Consider the following 23179-nt stretch of genomic DNA (forward strand, 5'->3'; position numbering starts at 1 on the left):
TCATCATGCACAAACAATAAAATAAAAAAAAACAAGACACTTGGCATGTTTCTGCCGGCTCGACTCGACTCAACTTGACTCACCTCGCCTCTGCACGGTTGTTTTGTGTTTCTACTCGCTTAGTACCTGGAACCTGGTACTTTTTGAGTGTGGCGTCGTCAGACTGCCGGTCACTGATTGGTCAGAGTGCCGGCACAGGAAGAGGCATGAGCAAAAGTCCGACACAAGAATCCAGCCGAACAATGCCGAACTGTAGATCAGTTAAAAAGACTTAACAATCTTAAAAATGTGGGTTATATTATTTAATATTTAACAGAGGAGTCTGATGTATTTAGCGACAGCACTGCTGATCACGATCATAAACCCTGCTGCTGTATTTCAGTCCAGTGACCGTGTCAGACGGAGTCTGTGCTCCGGTCATGGAGGAAGTAATTAACCGATTCTAATGATTCAGTTACAGTGAAAACAACTGCTTTACAAGTAACAAGTCACTTGTTTGTGTGTTTCGTGTCTAAAACAAAATCATGGCAGTTTCATGCAGTCATGCAGTGATGATTCTACCCACGTTGAGTAGATATTATTTTGGAAAGCCAACCTAAAAGGCACCATGCTGAGGCGATTCGTGGCAAGCTGAGACCATAGGTGGAAAAGGGGCTAAATAAATACTCACCCACCTTCTTCAGACTGAGAGCTGCTTGAAGGGTAGGTTACCATTTTAACGTATTTACATTTGATGTAGGGCCACACGGTGGTGTAGTGGTTAGCACTCTCGCCTTGCAGCGAGAAGACCCGGGTTCGAGCCCCGGTTGGAACAAGGGCCTTTCTGCATGGAGTTTGCATGTTCTCCCCGTGTGTGCGTGGGTTCTCTCCGGGTACTCCGGCTTCCTCCTACAGTCCAAAAACATGCAATGTGGGGATTAGGTAAATTGGACACTCCAAATTGACCATAGGAGTGAGTGTGAGAGTGAATGGTTGTTTGTCTCTATCTGTGTGTGGCCCTGCGATGGACTGGCGAACTGTCCAGGGTGTACCCCGCCTATCGCCCGATGTAGCTGAGATTGGCACAGCACCCCCCGCGACCCTCTGGTTGAGGATAAAGCGGTAGATGATGACTGACTGACTGACATTTGATGTATTCTTGCCATCTAAATTATGACTATAACGCTTTCAATTATATAAAAATAAATTTCTCTGCCAACATATCAATAAAAATGTGCCTGGTGATCATATGCAGTCCTTTAAAAACAAAACATGCAGGATCTTTATTTAAATTATCAGCAGAATGTTTCCACTTTTCCAAATTCATACAGAAATGCGTTTGTTTTTGGAACTCATGTAAGTTTGAAAACCTTGTGACTGACTGGTGACCTTTCCAGGGTTTGACCCCTGCCTTTCGCCAATGTCCCTACAAAGGGTCAAAAAGATATCATCAGTATAGTTTTGATGAAATAAAGGTTCATTGTTGTGGGTTGATGACAAAATAATACTGATTCAATAAGATTCAAGAAGAGATCTTGACTATAGCGATGATGAGCTGAAGCTGCTTACTCTGCCCTGGCTGCAGCACACCTGAAGACAGTGAGGGACAGATGAAGACCCAGGGACAAGATGGACTTCCAGCTGGCCTTTGTGCTGAAGTTACTGACTTCTTGTAGTGAACACTGAAATAAAACTTATTTATGAAACCCATGCTCTTCCTAGTGTGTTTTTTTTTAAAGTTATATTTGTTTACTTCCAGTGGCGTCGTGGTCACGTAACTGAGCCAGGCCCAACGATGGATAAGGATGGACTTTTAGGCGGAATGTTTCATTTTAATTTCATTTTATTTGTTGGACAAAACTAAAGTATGTGTGTCTCTCTCCCGCTTTCTCTCTATGTGAGTTTGTGTTTTCTCTCTTGCACTCCCTGACTTGTATGCGTATGTTCGCTCTCTCTCAGTGTTTTCTGTGTTTAAAACATCAAGATGCCTTTTTTTGTGCCAAATGTGCACTTCGCAGGAGAGAAACTGTGTTTAAAGTGGAAAGAAAGCCATTAAAACAGTCTTTGAATTTAAATATACTTTGTGTTGATTCTACATTCATTCCATGATTTTATTTAAATAAATATCTGTTATAAGCTTCAGGTTTATTTTCGCAATTAATCGCAATTACTTATAGAAAATTGTGTGATTAATTAGTTCATTTTTTTTAATCAGTTGATGGCCCTAATATACATTACATTATATTCTATAAATCTATAATATAACTATAACACAACCCTCCCCTGCCTGGAGGGGAGATTCCCCCAGGTTGTGTTGTTGCAACATTTCCTCCCCTTGCTCCTGCCACAAACTGATGAATATGTGGGCTTTCTTTAAGGATATGACAAATATCAAAAATGTTGCATTGTTTATGTTGTTGTTTATGAGAACATAACAACATCTGAAACACAACACCTAGCAGACAAATGAAAAACAGACCAGAGACTTGATCCATAGGAATGAGGTTTTATTCAGCCTATTGAGCTATATTCTTATAAAAGACTCTTTGTGTCATGCTCATGACTCCAAATATTTATAAATATTCCTCTTAACAAGAAATCAACATCTAAAGTAGTGACACGGCTGCCAGCACACTCATTCTTTTTTTTTTTAACATTCTTTTTATTTCATTTCAATTTGGATTTTACATCTTGAACATATCTGAAACAAGCGTACAAAAAAGGAAACAATTAAAAAAACTAAATAAAAAAAAAAAGAAAATCACATTTATGGGGAGGAGGGTGACAACTGATTAGAAATTGTAGTAACCTTACGGGGACCGATGGCAACCTTATGCTGCGGAGTATATGTACACTCATTCTTTTTTTACTTTGCTTCTACAAAACACTCTCTGCCACAAAAACCTTACAGCCAAAATAGAAATAGCAGGTAGCAGCAAACACAGAACCAGCAAAAATGCAATCACATCGAGAGAGTAGTACTGGATGAAAGACATTTTGTAAGACTCTGACTTTAGGTGTGGTGCTCCCTTGTGCCTCATGACATACTCAATCCAGAATATGGCCCTGTCTAGTGGTTTTGTGGGCTGATCGTTCTGCAGGTCAGACAGTATCTTCATGTTCTCCCTGTAACTCGGTTCATACAGTACCTCTTTCAGCCCCTCCAGGAAATTATCTTTGTTCACATTTCCAATGTTCATTTCTTTAGCCACACCTTTTACATGCATCTTGAATATGTTCTCTGGCTGGTCCATTGCGAGGGGTAGTCCAATCATAGGGACGCCATGGTAAATGGCCTCCTGTACTCCATTAATGCCTCCGTGAGTCACAAAAACTCTGGTCTTAGGGTGACCCAGGAGGTCATTCTGTGGCAACCAGTCCACAATTAAGGTGTTGTTGCCAAGTGTGGACGGTCTTTTTCCTGTGTGCTTCCAGATCACCTTCTGAGGAAGTTGGGCAAAAGCAGCTGCAATGTCTTCCGTGATGCGCTCAGGAAGTTTTAACACCAGGGTTCCTAATGTCATAATAATGACACCATGTTCACCAGAGCTCTGGACGAAATCCTCTAGTTCATTGGAAAGGGGCTTGGATGGTTTACAATGATATCCTGATATATAGATGACGTTTGGCATTGTGGGTCGTGGGAACTCCAAGATAAAATCTGACCTTATTAGCCACAGGTCTGCTGCTTGAAGCAATTCTATGAGATTTTTGTGACTGCCTCCTAAGTACTTTTGAATAACAGGTTGGTCATCTACTACAGCATTAAAGTACCGCAGAACTACCAAAGATGCAAGGAAGGCCATGAAGTTCTCAACCCTCTGAGCAAATGTCATCTTGTCACTTAGCGGCAACAGTCCAATTGGAACATAAGAGACTGGGCTTGGTGCAATTAAGTTATGGGGATCATCCCACCAAGTCATCATCCCTTCAAGTATAACTGGAATACCCAAACGGTGAGCCAGATACACCCCTACACTTGACATGGGATCTGACAGAACTAAATTATATTTCGCATTCATGAGGTCATCCATCAGTCTGGTATCTTCACACAGCTCGTTCAACAAATTGAAATGCCACGTGGAGTAACTAACCATGAATTCAATTTCTGCCAATAACTTGGTCCACTCCGAAGAGTGTTCCAGCTTTGTCTTTATATTGCTGGCAGCATATGGATCAATTATTTCTTGTCTACTCGGGGTAGACACAGTGATGGTTTTGTAGAGAGAAGCGCCTCGCTTGATGTAACTTGAGCCTGATGGCACCACCACTGTGATATCATGGCCTCTTAAGTGAAGTTCCTCAAGGATGACTTTTAACGAGAGCCAGTGGCTTCCATCCTCAGGGGCCACCAAGATTTTCCCTCCGTTCACCAAGAATGAAGAGCAGAGTAGCACTGCAAGTGCAATGAAGGTAGTTTTGTACATCTCTGAAAAAGATCCATAAAGAGAAATGAGTCATATCCTTGACATATAAAATACAACTTGATTCAAGATTATGCAACAACTTAGACAACAACTTAAGTGAAAACAAAAAGCCGGATTTGACTAAATCTGTTTTTCTTCCACAAAGCATTGTTTGTACTGATGGACAGGACATAAGCTACATTATTAACTCACATTTAGTTGTACAATAATGAATTACAATAAGGTAAATAAAAAATACAGCTACAGCTGGTGACTGTCTGATAATAATATTAATACATTCAAAAAGACAGTGCAACCTTTATTTTCAATTAGAGAAAAAATTGATAATTTCCTCCCTCATATTGGGACTGACTCATCTTTTAGCACAAGAGATTTAGAAGCACCAGGTGCACAGTTAGACAGTTTCTCCCCTATAGATCTCCCTGAGTTAACATCATTAGCATCATCATCCAAAACATCAACCTGTCAGTTTGATCCTATCCCCACTAAACTGTTTAAAGATGAGTAGAGTGATGTCACACAGGCATGGTGGGTCCCATCTGCATTTACTCTGGCACAGTGGCATCTACAGTGAAACTTACACTTCTGGTGGAATCTCACAAGCGTTATCTTTATTTTGATACCAAGATAATTCACATAGAACTTGTAATTGCAGAAATAGACTTTGGGCATGTCATTTTCGAGCAGGGACCCCAAAAAGAGGGTCAGGGAAGAAGCGGTTAACATCACAACAAAAACCTACATCTGAGAAACTCAGACATTAAAGCCCACATCGACCGGAAGCTCCAATTAACGCTGCGTTTGTGTGTGTATCTGCGTCATTACCTCGTTTATGAAACCCTACAGTTTCAGAATAAACAGTTCAGCCACTGCTGAGAAAATAGTCTTGTATTGTTTTCCTGGGCTCTGCGAAGCGGATCGGCACTTCCTTAATTTGATGTCAAAAATCCTCACCACTCCTCTCACCACCGTAGCGCCTCCCGGTGCGGGCACTAGTCCGGGCACATCCGGTTGCGTACATTCAACCGCAGAAGAAGAAGAACTACTCTCGTTGTAGCTGCTGAGATGCAGAGAATCCACCGTGCCAGAGGGGGAGCTGTGTATCTGAGAGCTGGCCTATCTATTACGTCACTTCCAGGTACCTGGCCAATCACAGGACAGTGGGAAAGCTCTCGTTGGCTGGCCAATCACAACACAGTCCACATTCTGGGGGTGTGGTTTTGGTCTGAAACAGCGTGGCTGACGAGGGCGTCAGTGAGGAGATATTTTGATCGGCTTGTTTGCAGCGACTAGGAGGTTTTTAATCATGAAAACAAGTTAATATATGTAAGTAGACCTCCATAACTAACATATATGTGTGATACAAGCATTCTATGTCACCTTTAACATTTGTCACGATAGAGAGAGACAGAGAGAGTGAGAGAGAAAGAGAGAGAGAGAGAGCGAGAGCAAAGTGGTCAAGCAGGGTAGGTTTTTTACGGGCACTATCGGTGCCTGAAGTGGTCAATTCGAATTCTAATCCCTCCAGGTGTCAGCGATCAGCTGCGCCTCTGTTGATTTTTTGACAGTCAAGGCAAAGGATCAATCCAATCATTGCCAATAAATTCTGTCACTCAGCTTCTTAAAATGAAACCTTCTGTGAAACAATCCCTCACCTCTCTCCATCTTCAGCTATTATCTCAGTCTCTCCTATCTAACCCTTACACTAACCCGTTATCATTAATATTAACTTTGACATTACTAATTATTCTTTTGTTTTGTTTCGTTTCTTATATTTTATTTTCGTTGAAATGTTCACAGGCGTGTAACAGTGGGGTAAAAATGCCCCATATTGCATATTCCTTATTCCAAACATGTACAATTGACGGAAACTTTTTTTTGACAAAATCTTCAGTGCGCCCACTTAGCTGGTCAGTGTGCACATTTGTACACATGCAAACCAAATTATATAAATTTCTTCCTTCAGCCATATCTACAAAGACAGACAAAACAAGCAAATGCAGCAAAAAACTAAATATTTGAGTAGTAGTGAAAGCAACAAACCCAAACAAAGGAAGCTAAACTAATATAGTCAAAATAATTAAATAATCTACACAAAATATAATAACAAAGTAGCATATCAAAATGAACTCAAAATAACTAAATGAACTCACCCTTCTAATGTGATGGCTGCAACTTCTGGAACTGCAGACATCTGATGCTACTCACAAAGAGAAGATTCGAAATGCACCAGCATTTATAGAGATGCAACAGAGGGTGGTTGTAGCTTGAAGGTCAGCAAAGCTTAACACCTTAACTTGTTTATCAAGCAAATCAAATTGCATCCAAAGTAAACAGCATTGCAAATGTGTTGTGTTTACGCACCATGTCTTGAAGCATCTCAGCAAGCCCGAAAGGTGTTTATCAAACTCAACAGTTTGTAACAACAGGTGTTTGTCCAGCATGGTTTAAAATGTCTCGTAAAAGCTGAGTGCTGAGCAACTAACCACTACTGCCCGAGGCTATTTCAGAACGAAACAAACAAATAAATTAATAATAAAAACCTTTTCCTTAAGAAAATAACCCACAACACCCGTCATTTTCATATGTACGCAAGAGAATTAGGGCCACATGTAAAAAAAAAGGTGAGAATTCTGAGAAAAAAAGTATTTTTTCTAATATAGAATTCTGAGTTTCATGTCAGAATTCATGCTGGGGTTTTTTTACATGTGGCCCTAATACTCTTCCGTACATTTTCGTAATTTTTTCTTCATTACAAACTCAAAAAGAGTTCCTTTTATGTGCAAAGCGTGCATCTTCTCTCTTGAAAAAACGAAGCCCAGGGGAAACGCTGCCATCGCCATCATCACTGACCCCACCGATTTACAGCTTCAATGTGTTCATTCTTTAGGGACATCAAATGAGATGACAGTGAATCCTTACAAAGCTGCGGGTCCTGATGGAGTACTTGGCTATTCAATGTTTCCCTTACATAGGTATTCCACCCGATCTTAAATGAGCCACCATCACCCCTGACCCAAAAAAACCTATGACTACAGACTACAGCAACACTTCAAAGTTAGCATACATAATCAAGACATCAGTGCAGTGACAGAATTCAAATACCTGGGAATTATACTAGATCAACTCAAATGTAGTTACATAAAGTAGTAGTTATATAAAGAAAATTTCATAAACAACAAAAAACAATCTGAACTGCTTCAAATTAATCAGAAACTACATACCACACCAGGCAGCCCTACTATACATACCACACCATGGCCTTCTCCCACATCCCATACTACACAAGCAGCTCCTTCCACAATAAAACTTGTAGGTTCATTCAAGCTCTGAAAATTCATTATCATATACTCCAAAAATATAAACTATTGAGTTTTGAAAGCTTCATTGATCTCTGCTTTGTAAAATGTCAGTAATTTAGCACCAATAACACCAATAACAACTGTAAAATATCCCACTGCAGAACTACATTTGGGCAATCAGCTTTCTCCATCAAAGGAAGTCACATGTGGAATTCATGCCTAATAAAACAAAACTGATAAAAGATTTCAAAACTTTCACTGTAAAGGTCAAGAACTGCCTCAAAACAAGGCAAGATTTTAGCCACTTGAATAGGTAGTTTCAATAAGGTTGCTAATCAATTATGTAAATATTTGTGCATTAATGGCCTGTTTGAAGATTTTCAGTCAGGTTTTAGATTAAACCATAGCACAGAAACAGCACTAGTTAAAGTTAGTAATGATCTTCTCTTGGCTTCAGATAATGGTCTAGTCTCTTTACTTGTCCTGTTAGATCTTAGTGCTGCATTTGACACCATTCAGCATAATATTCTATTGTAGAGATAGAAGAACACTCTTGGGATCACAGGTGCTGCCCTCTGCTGGTTTAAATCATACTTATCTGATAGATTTCAGTTTGTTCATGTTATTGATAAAGCCTCACTACAAACAAAAGTTACTTGTGGAGTTCCACAAGGATCAGTGCTTGGGCCTACAGTATACTTTTTACCTTATATATGCTTTCTTTAGGGAACATTATTAGAAAGCACAACATACACTTTCATTGTTATGCAGATGACACACAGCTATATTTATCAATGAGGCCGGATGAAATAAATCAGGACACTCCAGGAATGTCTCAGAGACATTAAGTCCTGGATGACCTGTAACTTTCTACTTTTAAACTCAGAAAAAACTGAGGTCATTATACTCGGCCCTAAACACCTCAGAGAAAAACCTTCTGATCACATTGTCACTTTAGATGACATCACCATGGCTTCCAGTTCCACTGTGAGGAACCTTGGAGTTACTTTTGACCAGGAAATGTCAACAGCCTTCTTCCACCTGCGGAACATTATGAAAATTAGAAACATTAGATTAGATTACTGTAACTCCTTATTATCAGGCTGTTCCAACAAGTCGGTTAGAACCCTTCAGTTAATTCAAAATGCTGCAGCACAAGTTCTGACAGGAACTTGAAAGAGAGACCATATAATTCCAGTGTTAACTTCTCTACACTGGCTCCCCGTAGAGTTTAGAATTCAATTTAAAATCCTCCTCCTCATGGCAAAAGGCGACATAGACCGGAAGCTCAAATTAATGCTGCTTTTGTGTGTGTATCCTACCCTAAAGTTTCAGAACAAACAGTTCAGAAAATAGGCTTTTATTGTTTTCCTGGCCTCTGCAAAGGGGAAAGGCACAACAAACAGAAAGGTCTCCGTTTGCTGATGATGTCATCAGTAAACCTCACCACCATAGCTCCTCCGAGTGCGGCACATCGGGTTGCGTACATTCAACCGCAGAAGAAGAAGAACTACTCTCGTTGTAGCTGCTGAGATGCAGAGCATCCACTGTGCCAGAGGGGGAGCTGCACATCTAAATCTTATACTTTATTAATCCCCTTTGACCCATCCTAGAATTAGGAGCAGTGGGCTGCCACACTGAGTTGCACCTGGGGAGGGTTGGGTACCCCAGGCCTTTTGATGTGGTGGGGACTTGAACCAGCAACCCTCTCGTTAAAAGCCAAGTTCCCTTTCCACTTGGCCACGGGCTACCTGATATCTGAGAGCTGACCTGCTAATTACGTCACTTCCAGGTACCTGACCAATCACAGGACAGTGGGAAAGCTCTCGTTGGCTGGCCAATCACCACACAGTCTGCGTTCTAGGGGTGTGATTTTGGTCTGAAACAGCGCGGCTGACAAGAGCGTCAGTGAGGAGATATTTCGATCGGCAAGTGTTGGAGTCATTTGACAGAGTTGATCACGTCAGTGTTAAATCAACTCCGCAGCCGTGTAATTAAGCTCCGCCCACCCATGCTTCCCTACTTGCTGTTAACTGCAGTATGTTCAATGAAACACCTACGGAGAATATATGTATATATATATATATATATATATATATATATATATATATATATATATATATATATATATATAGCCGTGTTTATTGCCAGGACTGAACAGCAAATGTGTCCAGGTTAGCTAAGTTAAGTTAAGTTTATGGTAGACTGGTCCGATGAGATAAGTGAGTTGTATTTGTTCATCTTGTTTTAAAGCATTTTCCATAATTGCAGTAGTGTCATTCATTATTGTCATAACTATATGATTAAGGAAACAAAAACACTTTTTATTAAATTTAATCTACTCTGTGTATCTCTGGAAACTGATCTCATTTTTGGGATAAATATGAACAATATGCCACCCTGTTATCATTCAGTCGTGGAACAGTATTACATTTGAAGAGCTTTCAGTTAATTCTTGTCACTCTTTGTCTTCAGCCAAGAAAATGGCCTTCCTGTAGTTGCTGATACATCTCCTTCCACCACCAACCAGGAGGACAGAAGTCTCCAAAAATGACTGCATGTGATCCAGTGGAGAAACGTAGTCTTTCACAAGGTAATTATATTATTAAGGTGATTACAATAATTTGTCATGTGACCTTTTTCACCACATGTGTAAATGAGGATTGTTAAAAACTGGATGAAATTAAAAAAGTCAGTTTGGAGGAGCATTTCGTAGCAGCCATATCTCCTTGCTGTTGGGCGTCAGAAGAGCAAGATTGACAGCTTCTACATCACCATGGAGAAGAATCTCATCCCTCAGTGCATATGACAGAGTTTTCAAAGCACATTTTGAGCTCATACAGTGTTTCACATATGAAAGTTTGTACATTTTACCTTCATTCACAATGTTTTAATATAATGGTGAAGAGGCATAAATAAATGTGTTAAAATGAATAATTATGTTTATTGGAATTCTTTTTTATAATTTAACATGCTATCAGTGCAGATAGCTTAACACTTCAGAGAGTGAAACTAACACTACCCAAATAGTAAAAAATATTGAACTAATCTAATCCTCTAGTGTTACTTTAACTCTGGTTTGTGAGTTAAATAAGCAACTCTGGCATAGTGTTAAATGTTTAACTATTTTGAAAGTGTTCATTTAACTCTGGAGAATGTGGAGCTATATAAACCCACAAAAAGTGTTGAAATTCAAGTTAATTCAAAACTTGAATTCCTGTGGAACCAGCTGTGGAACCAGCTCCCAATGACCGTTTGGGAGGCGGACACTCTCTCTGTATTTAAAGTTAGACTTAAAACTTTCCTTTTTGATAAAGCTTATAGTTAGGGAGTTATAAAGATAGAAACCTGGACCATGACATTATATGTCATCAACCTTTTTCTTTCTCTCCCTAGTTTGTGTTTTCTCTCTCTCTCTCTCTCCCTCTCTCTCTCCCTCTCTCTCCCTCATCTTGCAGGTTGCAGGATCCAGATCCAGTTTTCAAGGCCATTACTATCATACATATCATCACCATTTTTATTACTGTATGCTATAATTAAAAGTCGAGATCAGTATAATTTGTATCAACAGTCTCTGCTGCTGCTTATATAAATGACATTGTAGTTCTATAAACATGTCATCACTGACTCAGAACTGTCCTGTAGTAACTTGATACAGTTGTTGTGTATCTGCTCCTGGTCTCTCTCTCTCTCTCTCTCTCTCTCTTCTGTCTCTACCTCATGTCCCTCTTGTCCTTTCTGTTCCCCACCTCTCCCCTGTCCCCCATTTCTCCTTTCACCCCAACCGGTCGAGGCAGATGACTGCACATTTCTGAGCCTGGTTCTGTCAGAGATTTCTTCCTGTTAAAAGGGAGTTTTTTTCTCTCCACTGATGCCTAGTGCTTGCTCATTGTCAACTGTTGGGTTTCTCTGCTCTCCTTGATGTTGTCTATTTACAGTGCTTTGAGATAATATATATTATGATTTAGCGCTATACAAATAAAATTGAATTGGATTGATTTGAACATTTCCCAGATTAAAAAAAAGGTCATTTGAGATTGAAATCCTAAATCCCAACACCATCAAGTCTTCATCTTCTCTGTCTTCCATTATTATTAGAGCTGTCAATAGATTAAAATAAAATACATTTTGAAATTCATTCATCTAGATCAGGGGTGCCCAACTTTTCAACTAGCCAACCTCCCGAGATCTACCAGTCCAGTGTCAACATTGCAAACTCGCACACATCGTTTCCAGCATGCAGTAACTAACCTCTGTCACACCCTGACTCTAAAGGCATGACAAATATGTGAGATACACCACTTTAAGGAATAACAAAGTCATTTATTGAACAAAAGTCAAATTACTAAATGACTCACAAGCCCCCGACTGAGCGCCGCTGTGTTGGAGTTTACCCCGGTGGACGAGAGGGTCGCCTCCCTGCGCCTTAGGGTTGTGGGGGGGAAAGCCCTGACTGCTGTTTGTGCTTATGCACCGAACAGCAGCTCGGAGTATCCGGCCTTCTTGGAGGCCCTAGATAGAGTCCTGCAAGGGGCTCCGTCGGGGGACTCCATAGTTCTGCTGGGAGATTTCAACGTGCACGTGGGCAGCGATGGGGAAACCTGGAGAGGCGTGATTGGGAAGAACGGCCTACCTGATCTAAATCAGAGTGGTCGTTTGTTGTTGGATTTCTGTGCAAGTCATGGACTATCCATAACAAACACCATGTTCGAGCATAAGGACGCTCATAAGTGTACTTGGTACCAGAGTGTCCTCGGCCGAAGGTCGATGATCGATTTTGTGATCGTTTCATCTGATCTGAGGCCGCATGTTCTGGACACTCGGGTGAAGAGAGGGGCAGAGCTGTCAACTGATCACCATCTGGTGGTGAGTTGGGTCAGAGGATGGGGGAGGACTCTGGATATACCTGGTAAACCCAAACGTGTAGTGCAGATGAACTGGGAACGTCTGGAGGACGCCCCTGTCCGAGAGGCCTTCAACTCTCACCTCCGGCGGAGCTTTTCCTGTATCCCTGTGGAGGCTGGGGACATTGAACCTGAATGGGCAGTGTTCAAAGACTCTATTGTGAAAGCTGTAGTGGAGAGCTGTGGCTCCAGGGCTTTAGGTGCCTCAAGGGGCGGTAACCCTCGAACATCGTGGTGGACACCAATGGTCAGGGAAGCTGTCCGACTGAAGAAGGAGTGTTTCCGGGATATGTTATCCCGGAGGACTCCTGAGGCAGTTGCAAGGTATCGACAGGCCCGAAGGGCGGCAGCCTCTGCTGTGGCAGACGCAAAGCAGCGGGTATGGGAGAAGTTCGGAGAGGACATGGAGAAGGACTATCGGTCGGAACCAAGGCATTTCTGGAAAACCTTTCGGGGCCTCAGGAGGGGAAAGCGGGGGACCATCCAAGCTGTGTACAGTAAGGATGGGAGACTGTTGACCTCGACTGAGGAGGTAACCGGACGGTGGAAGGAACACTTTGAGGAACTCCTGAATCCGACATCTGCACCCTCTGTGGTGGAGGAAGAGAGGGAAGCTGATGGGGGATCATTGTAAATCTCCCTGAGGGAGGTCACTGAGGTGGTTAAACAACTCCGCAGTGGCAAGGTCCCAGGGGTTGATGAGATCCGCCCAGAAATGCCGAAGGCTCTGGGTGTGGAGGGGCTGTCTTGGATGACACGTCTCTTCAACATTGCGTGGAGGTCGGGGTCAGTGCCGAAAGAGTGGCAAACTGGGGTGGTGGCCCCCCTTTTCAAAAAGGGGGACCTGAGAGTGTGTGCCAATTACCGGGGCATCACACTTCTCAGCCTCCCTGGTAAGGTTTACTCCAAGGTACTGGAAAGGAGGGTTCGACCGGTAGTCGAACCTCAGATTCAAGAGGAACAATGCGATTCCGTCCTGGTCGTGGAACAACGGACCAGCTCTTTACTCTTGCAGGGATCCTGGAGGGGGCCTGGGAGTACGCCCATCCGGTCTACATGTGTTTTGTGGACCTGGAGAAGGCGTATGATCGGGTTCCCAGGGAGATACTGTGGGAGGTGCTGCGGGAGTATGGGGTGAGGGGGGCACTACTTAGGGCCATCCAATCCCTATACGCCCAAAGTCTGAGCTGTGTCAGGGTTCTCGGCACTAAATCAGGCCTGTTTCCTGTGGGTGTTGGCCTTCGCCAGGGCTGCGCTTTATCACCAATCCTGTTTGTGTTTTTCATGGACAGGATATCGAGGCGTAGTCGTGGGGGAGAGGGGTTGTGGTTTGGCGGGCTTGAGATCACGTCGCTGCTTTTTGCAGATGATGTGGTCCTCATGGCTTCATCGGCCTGCGACCTTCAGCGCTCACTGGATCGGTTCGTGGCCGAGTGTGAAGCAGTCGGGATGAGGATCAGCACCTCTAAGTCTGAGGCCATGGCTCTTAGCAGGAAACTGGTGGATTGCCTTCTCCGGGTAGGGAATGACTCTTTGCCCCAGGTGAAGGAGTTCAAGTATCTCGGGGTCTTGTTCACGAGTGAGGGGACGAGGGAGCCGGAGATGGGCCGGAGAATCGGAGCGGCTGGTGCGGTCCTGCATTCGCTTTACCGCATGGTTGTGACGAAAAGGGAGCTGAGCCAGAAGTCAAAGCTCTCGATCTACCGGTCAGTCTCCGTTCCTATCCTCACCTATGGTCATGAAGGTTGGGTCATGACCGAAAGAACGAGATTGCGGGTACAAGCGGCCGAAATGGGATTCCTCAGGAGAGTGGCTGGCTTTTCCCTTAGAGATAGGGTGAGAAGCTCGGTCATCCGGGGGAAGCTCGGAGTAGAACCGCTGCTCCTTCACGTTGAAAGGAGCCAGTTGAGGTGGTTCGGGAATCTGGTGAGGATGCCTCCTGGGCGCCTCCCAAGGGAGGTATATCAGGCACGTCAAGCTGGGAGGAGGCCTCGGGGTAGACCTAGGACAAGGTGGAGAGATTACATCTCCACTCTGGCCTGGGAACGCCTCGGGATCCCTCAGTCGGAGCTGGTCAATGCGGCTCAGGAAAAGGAAGTTTGGGGTCCCTTGCTGAAACTGCTGCCCCTTATTCTTTATCTTTCTTTAAGGGAAAAAAGTTCACATTTCTTCAGATTTAAGCCAGAAGCTGCCGGAAAATAATTCTATTGTTTTGATAGCAATTGGCACTTGGCTGGCATTTAGTTTAACTTCAATAAAAAGTGCATAGTGAAACAAATAATATAACTATGGAGGTACCTATGTTCTCAGCTGACAAATTAACACATACCAGTTATTAGCTATAAATAAATACAAAATGCTAATGCAATCAGCTTTCTCCATCAAAGGAAGTCACATCTGGAATTCAATGCCTAATAAAATAAAACTGATAAAAGATTTCAAAACTTGAACTGTAAAGGTCAAGAACAGGTAGAGAAATGACAAGCAGAAGACAAGAAGTCAACGTTACCTGCATCAACTTTTATTTTATGAACACATTTTGTGAGGACTTCACTGTGCATGGGAACTCACAAAGCTTAGCAGCAAAGTTTCAGAGAGGAACATATTTTGATTGGATTTTTTTGAATAGCTGTGGATGAACCACTCAAGTTCAATAGCAGCACCTAATTACTTTAAGCCATTTTTAATTGCTGAGGGCGCTTGAAACTGCATGGAAATATACACGTTTAAAAAAGTGGCCAAACTTAATATGTGATGCACGGATGTGACAATGTTTCATTGACATGACATTAAACGCAAGAGGAAGTCAGTCATTTGGAATGTATTATATAATATCCTTACATTTACAGGTCATTTGTCTTACCTTGACGAACTCCTTCCACAGACATAATTATATTGTTCTCATACCTTCTCATTCTCAATATTGTGACCAATATGACATTAGACTGTGAAGCTTTTTAGACGTCATACACGATCAAAGAGGAAGTTAGTGTTTCTCACAAATACAGTACATTGTCCCATCTGTTTTGAAATTATGATCACATTTGGGTATAGTGACACTTGGTGTATACCTGATGTACAGCAAATCTACGTATTTTGAAACACATTTTTGATCAAAGTGCTTTTCTTTGACAACAGGAAAAAGTAGATTTTCTAATCTGGCCCAAATATCAAATATTTAGGCACAAGTATCACAAGAAGTCCCAGAGAACTGGATATGTGGTCCTTTTTTCTCCATAAACCATAGAAGTGATTGTGCATGGAAGTCTGTAGATCAACAGTTTCTGATACACACAGATCAGCCCATCTGACACCAACAACCAAGTCATGTTCAGAGTCACTAAAATCAGTGAGTCTCAATCCTGGAAACATCATCTACATGTTTCCCTGGTCCAACACACCCAATTCAAATGGTCAGCTCATCAACAAGATCTGCAGAAGCCTGATAACAACGCGTTTCTTTGAATCAGGCGTGTTGGAGTAGGGAAACATCTAAAACATGCAGGGCAGAGGGTCATGAGGACCAGGATTGAGAAACGCTGACTTAGGTCACCTTTCTTACCCATTCTGAGGTTTGGTTTGAACATCAGCATGTAATAATAATAACAACAACAATAATAATAATAACAATAATTACACAATTTACAGGTAAGGGGCAGGTCTGTATTTACAGTATGTGCAGGTCATTATTGTGCTGGAATTTGATCAATGACACTTTATTGTGCAGTCTCAAACCAAATGCAAAAAAGCTTTCTATCCTTTAATAAATTGAAACCCTCGCATAGAACAGGGGTTTGATCCAGTGTCAACAGAAAGGGGGGGAAAAAAAAAAACCAAAAAAACAAAAACTAAAAACAACTGAAAGAATATACAGAAAAGTTGAATTACCTGAGAACAAGGTGCTAATTGCACCATCTGGTCTTTTTCAAAAGTCATTCCCACTTCATTTTGTTGCAGCTTCAGCATTATATCTCTGTGCCATCATTGCATGTTTTACCAAAAAAACAACAACAAAAAACCAAAGGGTTCCTATAAAATACCGTAAAGTCCACATCAGCTTTACGATTCAGCGCGACCATGATCAAGGCTGTGTGTAACTCCATCGTGTTCCATGTCTGTGTGTGATTGGGTTGGATTTGGATGCACAGGGAAGTTATGTTCTGTGTAAGCAGGAGGAAGGTCATCAGGTTTCAGTCCCAGCTGAAAAACAGAGACACAGAGTTCAGGCTTAAATGCACACTGAGGTTTATGATTTGCTTCCTTTCTGCAGTGGAGTTAGGGGACTTGGGGACAGAATCAATCACCTCATTATAGGAAGGCGGGGCCCCACAATAAGCAGTGCTGTACTGTGGAGGTGTGTGGAGCTCCTGGCTGAATCGAGGCACCCTGGCGTCTTCAACGTCTGTCTGTGACATGCTTCCAGGGATGGGGATGAAGTAAATAGGTGGCGGGCGCCCGTCCTGCTCGCTGCGTCTCCATACCTCTCTCTCAATCTCCTCCTGCCGCAGGCGACTGCATGCCCTGCAGAAGGTGGTGCAGAACATGATGGAGAGTCCGAAGCCCAGGACTCCCAGGAAGATCCTGAAGAAGAAGAGGAGAAATGAACCATCAATGACAGAATAAAACAAACAAACATTGCCTTTGAAGTTTGTCAGTCAGCCAGCCAATCAAACTTCATTTATATCTAATTTTTCACACAAATCCCAATTTTAATTTATAGGGAATTTAATATATTATGTATATTAAATTCTGTGTATATATACTGTATATATATGTGTGTGTATATGTATGTGCATATATATATATACTGTATATATATATATGTGTGTGTATATATGTATATATAGATTAATTAAATAATCAAATAAATGATTTACAATTACACATTACAAATTATACATTTTAATTGAATAGTTATTTTATTAGTTTCATATTTTGTATTAATAAATTACTAATAAGGAAAAGTGTCTCACTCTAGAAGAGGAATGGTGTCAAAGGGGGACATTAAAGCTGTGTGGACAAACCAGTGAGGAGAGAAACCTAAATGGGGAAACAAGCAAAACATGGTATATTAATATTCCCACTTAATGCACGACACTGAAAAATATTTCTATTACTGTAGCTGCTCAACTTTATTCACTTCTACCACTCATATACTTTATAAAACTACTTTACTCTTCTTGAGTAATCACACCAACTTGTTATTTTTCCCTTTTTTCATGATCAACATGGATAGTTTGAACGGAAGTCCCATAAATGTCCCAGAGACCATGAGGGAACTTAATTTCTATCAGTATAGGTTTAGAATGAACCGACTTATTTGTCCTGCAGTTAGCTCATATTTTATGGCCACATGTCTGTGAAGGTTCCTAATCACCCAGGTCATATGGTTTGTATTTACATAGGTCATAGTCATCTTCAGTAGGTAACTGGTGGCGACTGGATTTGGTGAAGTTTGAACACTCTTATCCAAGAGGCTCTCTCACCTCGCGATACGTCTTCAAACTCCAGCTAACTGCAGAATTTACCCATGAGGCTATGGTTTTACAGCCATTTAGTCTGTGAGCACTAACTGCCGTTATTACGCAACGATATCAGAGTGGTACAGTAGCTCAGTGAGGTGTGAGTCAGAGTTTTCTGTGTCATGAAGGTGACTCGGGTAGATCACATGACACCTCACGTTGGATCAGGTAATGTTTAGAGGTTCAGCTTGAAATCGGCCAAAATTAAATCGACGCATTTTTACTTGTCAGCCTGCTTGGATGTGATTTCAACAGAAAATCCAGTCGGTTTTGGTGAGATGGTAGAGACCCACGGCCTGTTTTTATACGTAAAAGCGCACAGACAGTGCCTCACGTCATCTCTGTTTCCACGTGTCTTAGGGATTAGGGAAGTGACAGTCTCTGAAACACTTCACCAAATTAAAATAATAAATTGTAATTACTTGACGTCATGATGAGTTTGGGTGGAAACACATTATTCAGCAAAAATGATGTATGGATTATCAGTCCATTTATCACATGACTTGTCATTTTAATGTCAACACCCAGAAAGCTTTGTTGTGATATTCATTATCTCTAACTAAGGACTAAGGTAACAGGTTAGAGCAGGGGCCTCAAACTCCAAAGACCTGGGGGCCAATGAGCATCTAGTCAGTTCAAGAGGGGCCGGTCTAGAGAAGATAAGTGGGGAAACAACTGTGGGCAATATGACCTTAAAATGTAAGCACAATATTTCATCAGGATATCATAATAAAAGATATTTGTGATGATATTTCAAAGAACTTCAAAATAAAAGTGTGTGTTTTGATATGGAATGACGCATACTTCACAGTAAAAACAAAACAAAAACATTTATGATGCCAAATGGATCCATAAATAACAAAAACATAAAAAATAATCCAAAAATAAGTAAATATTTTGTGGAAGACTGTAAGTTAAAACAATTCAACAAACTCTCACAGTCCAAAAACATGCAGATTTGGGGATGAGGCAAATTGGACAGTCTTTTGACCATGAGTGAAAGGTTGTTTGTGTCTGTGGCGCTGTGATGGACTGATGACCTGTCCAGCATAGACCCCGCCTTTCACCCTATGCCAGCTGGGATTGGCTCCAACCCTCATGTGGAGGATAAAGTTGTACAAATGAATGAATGAATATTTAGTTTTCTGTCTATATTCTATCACTTCACTGGCAGCTGCACCTAAGCCATGTGTTGTTTAGAAGCGCATTTAATGTAATTATGACATTATATTAAGTGGCAGGCTGCATAAAATTGATTGGAGGGCTGGATTTGGCCCACGGGCCACAAGTTTGAGACCTCTGTGTTAGAGGCATCTGTAACATTGATGAACACATTCTCAGGGTTTTCAGAAAAAAACACTAGGAATGTTTGGAGGCTGCCCTATTGGTCACTTTATAGCAGGTCAATCACTTTAGTCGTGCTGCAACTGTCAGAGGTAATGATGAAGCAATACTGATACCACTGTTTGGTTTCTTTGTTTTATTGTTGTTTTTTTGTGGCAGAAATATTGTAAAAAATGGCTTTCAGTCCTTCACATTATTACCCGATCATTGAATAACAGCAAATAATATCATCTAAATCTATGTAATACCCTTTAATACTGCATACAGGATACAGGATTTATTTCCTTCCAATGGTTAACATAGGTCAAGAGGTATATGATGTAACATGAGGTGATGAGGTTTCGACACACCCACAGTCAAGTTTATAATTAATCCTTTAAAAAACAACTACCTGAAAATCCCAGCAACAGTTTAATAAATTCAAAGATTATTTTTACATTTTTCAGATAAATGTCCTAACCTGGACCTTTGTTTTAGTTCTAGTGCTTAGATATATTTGGATTTTCATTTTCTTGATTTGTCCTTATCCCTAAGTGAATTTTTTATATTCACTGGGGTCGTGTCTTTTTTTTCTGTTCTATCTTGACACTTTTCATACTCACGTCTTGTGTGGTCTTTGTTTGTTTGCTTTCCCGCCTTTTACATTACTAATAAATCTCTCCTTTGTGGTCTGTCCCAAGTACTTGCTCTTTTCATTTTGTCCTCTGTTGGATTATCTGCATCACAGCAGTGACAAATGACAGTATCAAAGAATTGTTGAATTGAGTGTTGAATTTCTGATCTAATTAAAAAAGACAAAATTGTGGATGTGGTGCTGCTTCAGGCCAAGTAGTAACCAGCTGTTACATCACCCATAAGAATCTGAACTCCTGTTTACAGACATGTCTACAGACATCACCTGCAAGCAGGCTCCTTTCTTAAAGATATCAGCTGACAATAATAATTATGTCGACTCATATTGGCCATATTTAACCCTTAGTAAATTGGTAAATTACTGTGAAATAAAACACAACTCATATGGAAATCTTGGGGGATGTAAAACATCTTCATGCTTTACAAAATGCATTTTTTCGTCTTCTTATGTGTTGTTGAATCAAAGTTATGATTCATTTATAAAGTAGCAGAAATTGTGCAGGAGTCACAAAATAGACTCCTCTTTTATTTTATTTTTGTTCATAAAAACGAACTTTGAACTATGATGTCTTTCCAAATTTCACAAATTAAATCTGATTTTAAACATTTTGAGTACTTTTTGCTCAGCTGTGCTCTTATAGTTGGTGAAATAAAAAAAAACATTAGATTGCCTATATTGTTCTGAAAAAAAAGACACTCTATATTGTACATTCTTAAGACCTCTGTATATACTGTACATTTTAACTTTGTAAAGGCTAATTACTTGCGAAATTGACACAATGTTGTACTGAATAATACCTGGAACTCGTGATGGAGACTATTAACTCCTCAGAGAAATGTTCACTGACTTAAATCAAATGAGAAGCAGGCTGATTTCTCCTGTGACTTCCATGCAGACAGAGCATATCGCACTGGAACTGGGACACTTGTATACATATATATATATATATATCTATATAAACAGTCTACGCTTTAGGTTCAAATGCTCACTTTGTAAACCACTGGAACATCATTTTGAATCATCACACACACACACACAAGTCTATCATCAATATCTAAACTGTCAGTTTCTTCAGCACCTAACAGTAAACAAACACTACACATGATATTTGAATGAAAAGCATGAAAGGAGTGATGCATTCACCACACACCTCTTCATACGAGACAATGCAAACTCAATGCGTTGCCTCACGCCGGCCTGCAGGTATGAGGAAGTGGCTCGTTTAAGTGATAGATCTGTCACAGCACTGCAAACACTCACACAGGTGAGTCGGTCACCTGTGAAGTTTGAAGCCTGGTTAAAGAACTGGGACTTCCAAATGGGATTGATCTGTGGAGGGCAGCATTGCACCTCTTAGTGTACAGACTGCCGGGACATTTGGGAAGAAGAGGAAAATGTTTGAAGCCTGTCATGTGACCCGTTGTATGGTTAACTGACAGAAGGAACGATGAAACCACCTTGGATTAACAGAGATTATGTCCTTGTGATGTAATGAATGCGTCATGATGACGATTGGTTAATCCTAAATAAGATGTTATTCAAGTGAATATACAGATTTCCATCTACATGTTAGTTCTCTTGTAGAGATGTCTCCACAGTGTACTTGTAAATTTGGTACGAGGTATTATTTTCCTTATCATATGATGGCATATGATAAGTGGGAATAATTTTCTGTCAATACAAGCTTTAGAGGATTATCTCTCAAACCTCATTATTTGCAGAGGTATCCAAGAATGATTTTCTTGACCTTTTACCTTTGACCAATCAGGTCCAAAAATTGGGTGAAGACCCTTCAATTAGTCCGTTATGTTGAACTGAACAAAAGAGATGGCTAAATATTCAGTTCGCACTTTATGTTCTCAAAGATTTATCATCGTTCTCCAGGGGGAAACCAGATACTATATAGTGTCTCTTATGTGAGTGATGATTCTTTGCTAAATGTTCAGATAAACTGGGTCGAGAATATTCTCATACTTCTTAAACTTCTGTCATAGTTTCACTACACAAATAATTAAAGGTGAAGAGAAGATTAGTTCATTCACAATTCGATTTACAAAAAAGTTAGATCAATAATCGGTATATTAGGACTATAATATAGTCCTAATATATAGGAGTCACAAGTATATCATAAAATACTGTATTACACTGTGTCCTCAACCATAGCACTAACCTTAACCACACTTAACAAGCTGTAACTGTAACTTGATTGTTTTTTATCTCATGAGGTGGAAGCTACAAGGCCATGTTATATTAATATTTAACATTTGCTATAACATGATCTTTAGGACAACGACAAATTTGCAGAAAACATGTCTCGTCTTTCCCCTCTTCCCTCTCCGATCAAGTCATCTGAATGAGTTTTGATCTGAACGTTAAACAACTCGAATCACAGGAGAGGTTTGGGAGGTCAAATTTCACAAAACACGGTCAGTCAACGCACTATAACAGAGGCCACGTCTGTAAATATTGACGGAACAAACATCTGCTTCGGATTTTCACGTGATTCCACTGAGACGAAATCGTGTGGTGAAGTGGCTTCACAATCAGGAAGTAGAAAAAAGTGCATTTGGCTCTTACCTTCAGGAGACGACTCTGTTCAGGTGGTGGACAAACTCAGTGGAGCAGAAGGCGTTTTTTATTGTGGGTGTGCTCATGAGGGGGCAGAGTGTGTGTGTGTGTGTGTGTGAGTGTAAAAACACCAACCCCACAATTCATACAACAACAAAAGCATCCTTATGATTATATCCACAATGTGTTAACATTCAGACTCAAGTGTTATGTATGTACATACATATATGGTATAAAATCCCATATATAGGCATAAACTATGTGTGTGTGTTTTATCATTCGGACACTATGTTATATTAGTTTGTGCTAAAGGTCCATCAGAAGAATTTATGGCAGCATCTAAGGATTTAAAGCAACAGTTGCCTCTCACCATGAGGGCCCAGCTCAGAGCTGTGCACACAGACCAATCTTTGATGACCTGACAATTATCAACTGGTATCAGCGGATTGGACTTAAAAAAGACATTATTATTTCATTATATATCATTATTAACCAGATC

General features: G+C 40.8%; 2 protein-coding genes across 3 annotated transcripts; both read right to left on the minus strand.

Annotated features, from left to right (window-relative positions):
• Positions 1-2543: 2543 nt before the first annotated feature.
• Positions 2544-6601, minus strand: LOC131463495 (UDP-glucuronosyltransferase 2C1-like). Its single transcript, XM_058635236.1, has 2 exons — positions 6560-6601; positions 2544-4408 (listed from the first exon to the last, which is right to left on the minus strand). Exon 2 carries the CDS (start codon positions 4404-4406, stop codon positions 2835-2837), a length of 1572 nt encoding a protein of 523 aa, XP_058491219.1. The 5' UTR covers positions 4407-4408; positions 6560-6601; the 3' UTR covers positions 2544-2834.
• Positions 6602-15111: 8510 nt separating this feature from the next.
• Positions 15112-22802, minus strand: si:dkey-283b1.6 (uncharacterized). 2 transcript variants are annotated; one of them, XM_058635136.1, is made up of 4 exons: positions 22690-22802; positions 17586-17652; positions 16917-17193; positions 15112-16812 (listed from the first exon to the last, which is right to left on the minus strand). In XM_058635136.1, exons 2-4 carry the CDS (start codon positions 17615-17617, stop codon positions 16672-16674), a joined length of 450 nt encoding a protein of 149 aa, XP_058491119.1. In that variant the 5' UTR covers positions 17618-17652; positions 22690-22802; the 3' UTR covers positions 15112-16671. The 2 variants fall into 2 exon arrangements, with proteins under 2 accessions (XP_058491119.1, XP_058491120.1); XM_058635137.1 differs by lacking the exon at positions 22690-22802 and adding an exon at positions 21263-21641.
• Between the last annotated feature and the right edge of the window lie 377 nt (positions 22803-23179).

The sequence above is a fragment of the Solea solea genome, chromosome 8 (genome assembly GCF_958295425.1).
Source record: "Solea solea chromosome 8, fSolSol10.1, whole genome shotgun sequence".
Classification (NCBI taxonomy): Eukaryota; Metazoa; Chordata; class Actinopteri; order Pleuronectiformes; family Soleidae; genus Solea; species Solea solea.

What these genes read in the sequence shown, in the direction of transcription:
- LOC131463495 (XM_058635236.1), bottom strand. Translation starts at nt 4,406, where the DNA reads ATGTACAAAACTACCTTCATTGCACTTGCAGTGCTACTCTGCTCTTCA.
- si:dkey-283b1.6 (XM_058635136.1), bottom strand. Translation starts at nt 17,617, where the DNA reads ATGTCCCCCTTTGACACCATTCCTCTTCTAGA. An exon ending in GACACCATTCCTCTTCTAGA is followed by an intron (nt 17,194 to 17,585) that starts GTGAGACACTTT and finishes CTTCTTCTTCAG; the next exon opens with GATCTTCCTGGGAGTCCTGG. An exon ending in CCCCGCCTTCCTATAATGAG is followed by an intron (nt 16,813 to 16,916) that starts GTGATTGATTCT and finishes TCTGTTTTTCAG; the next exon opens with CTGGGACTGAAACCTGATGA.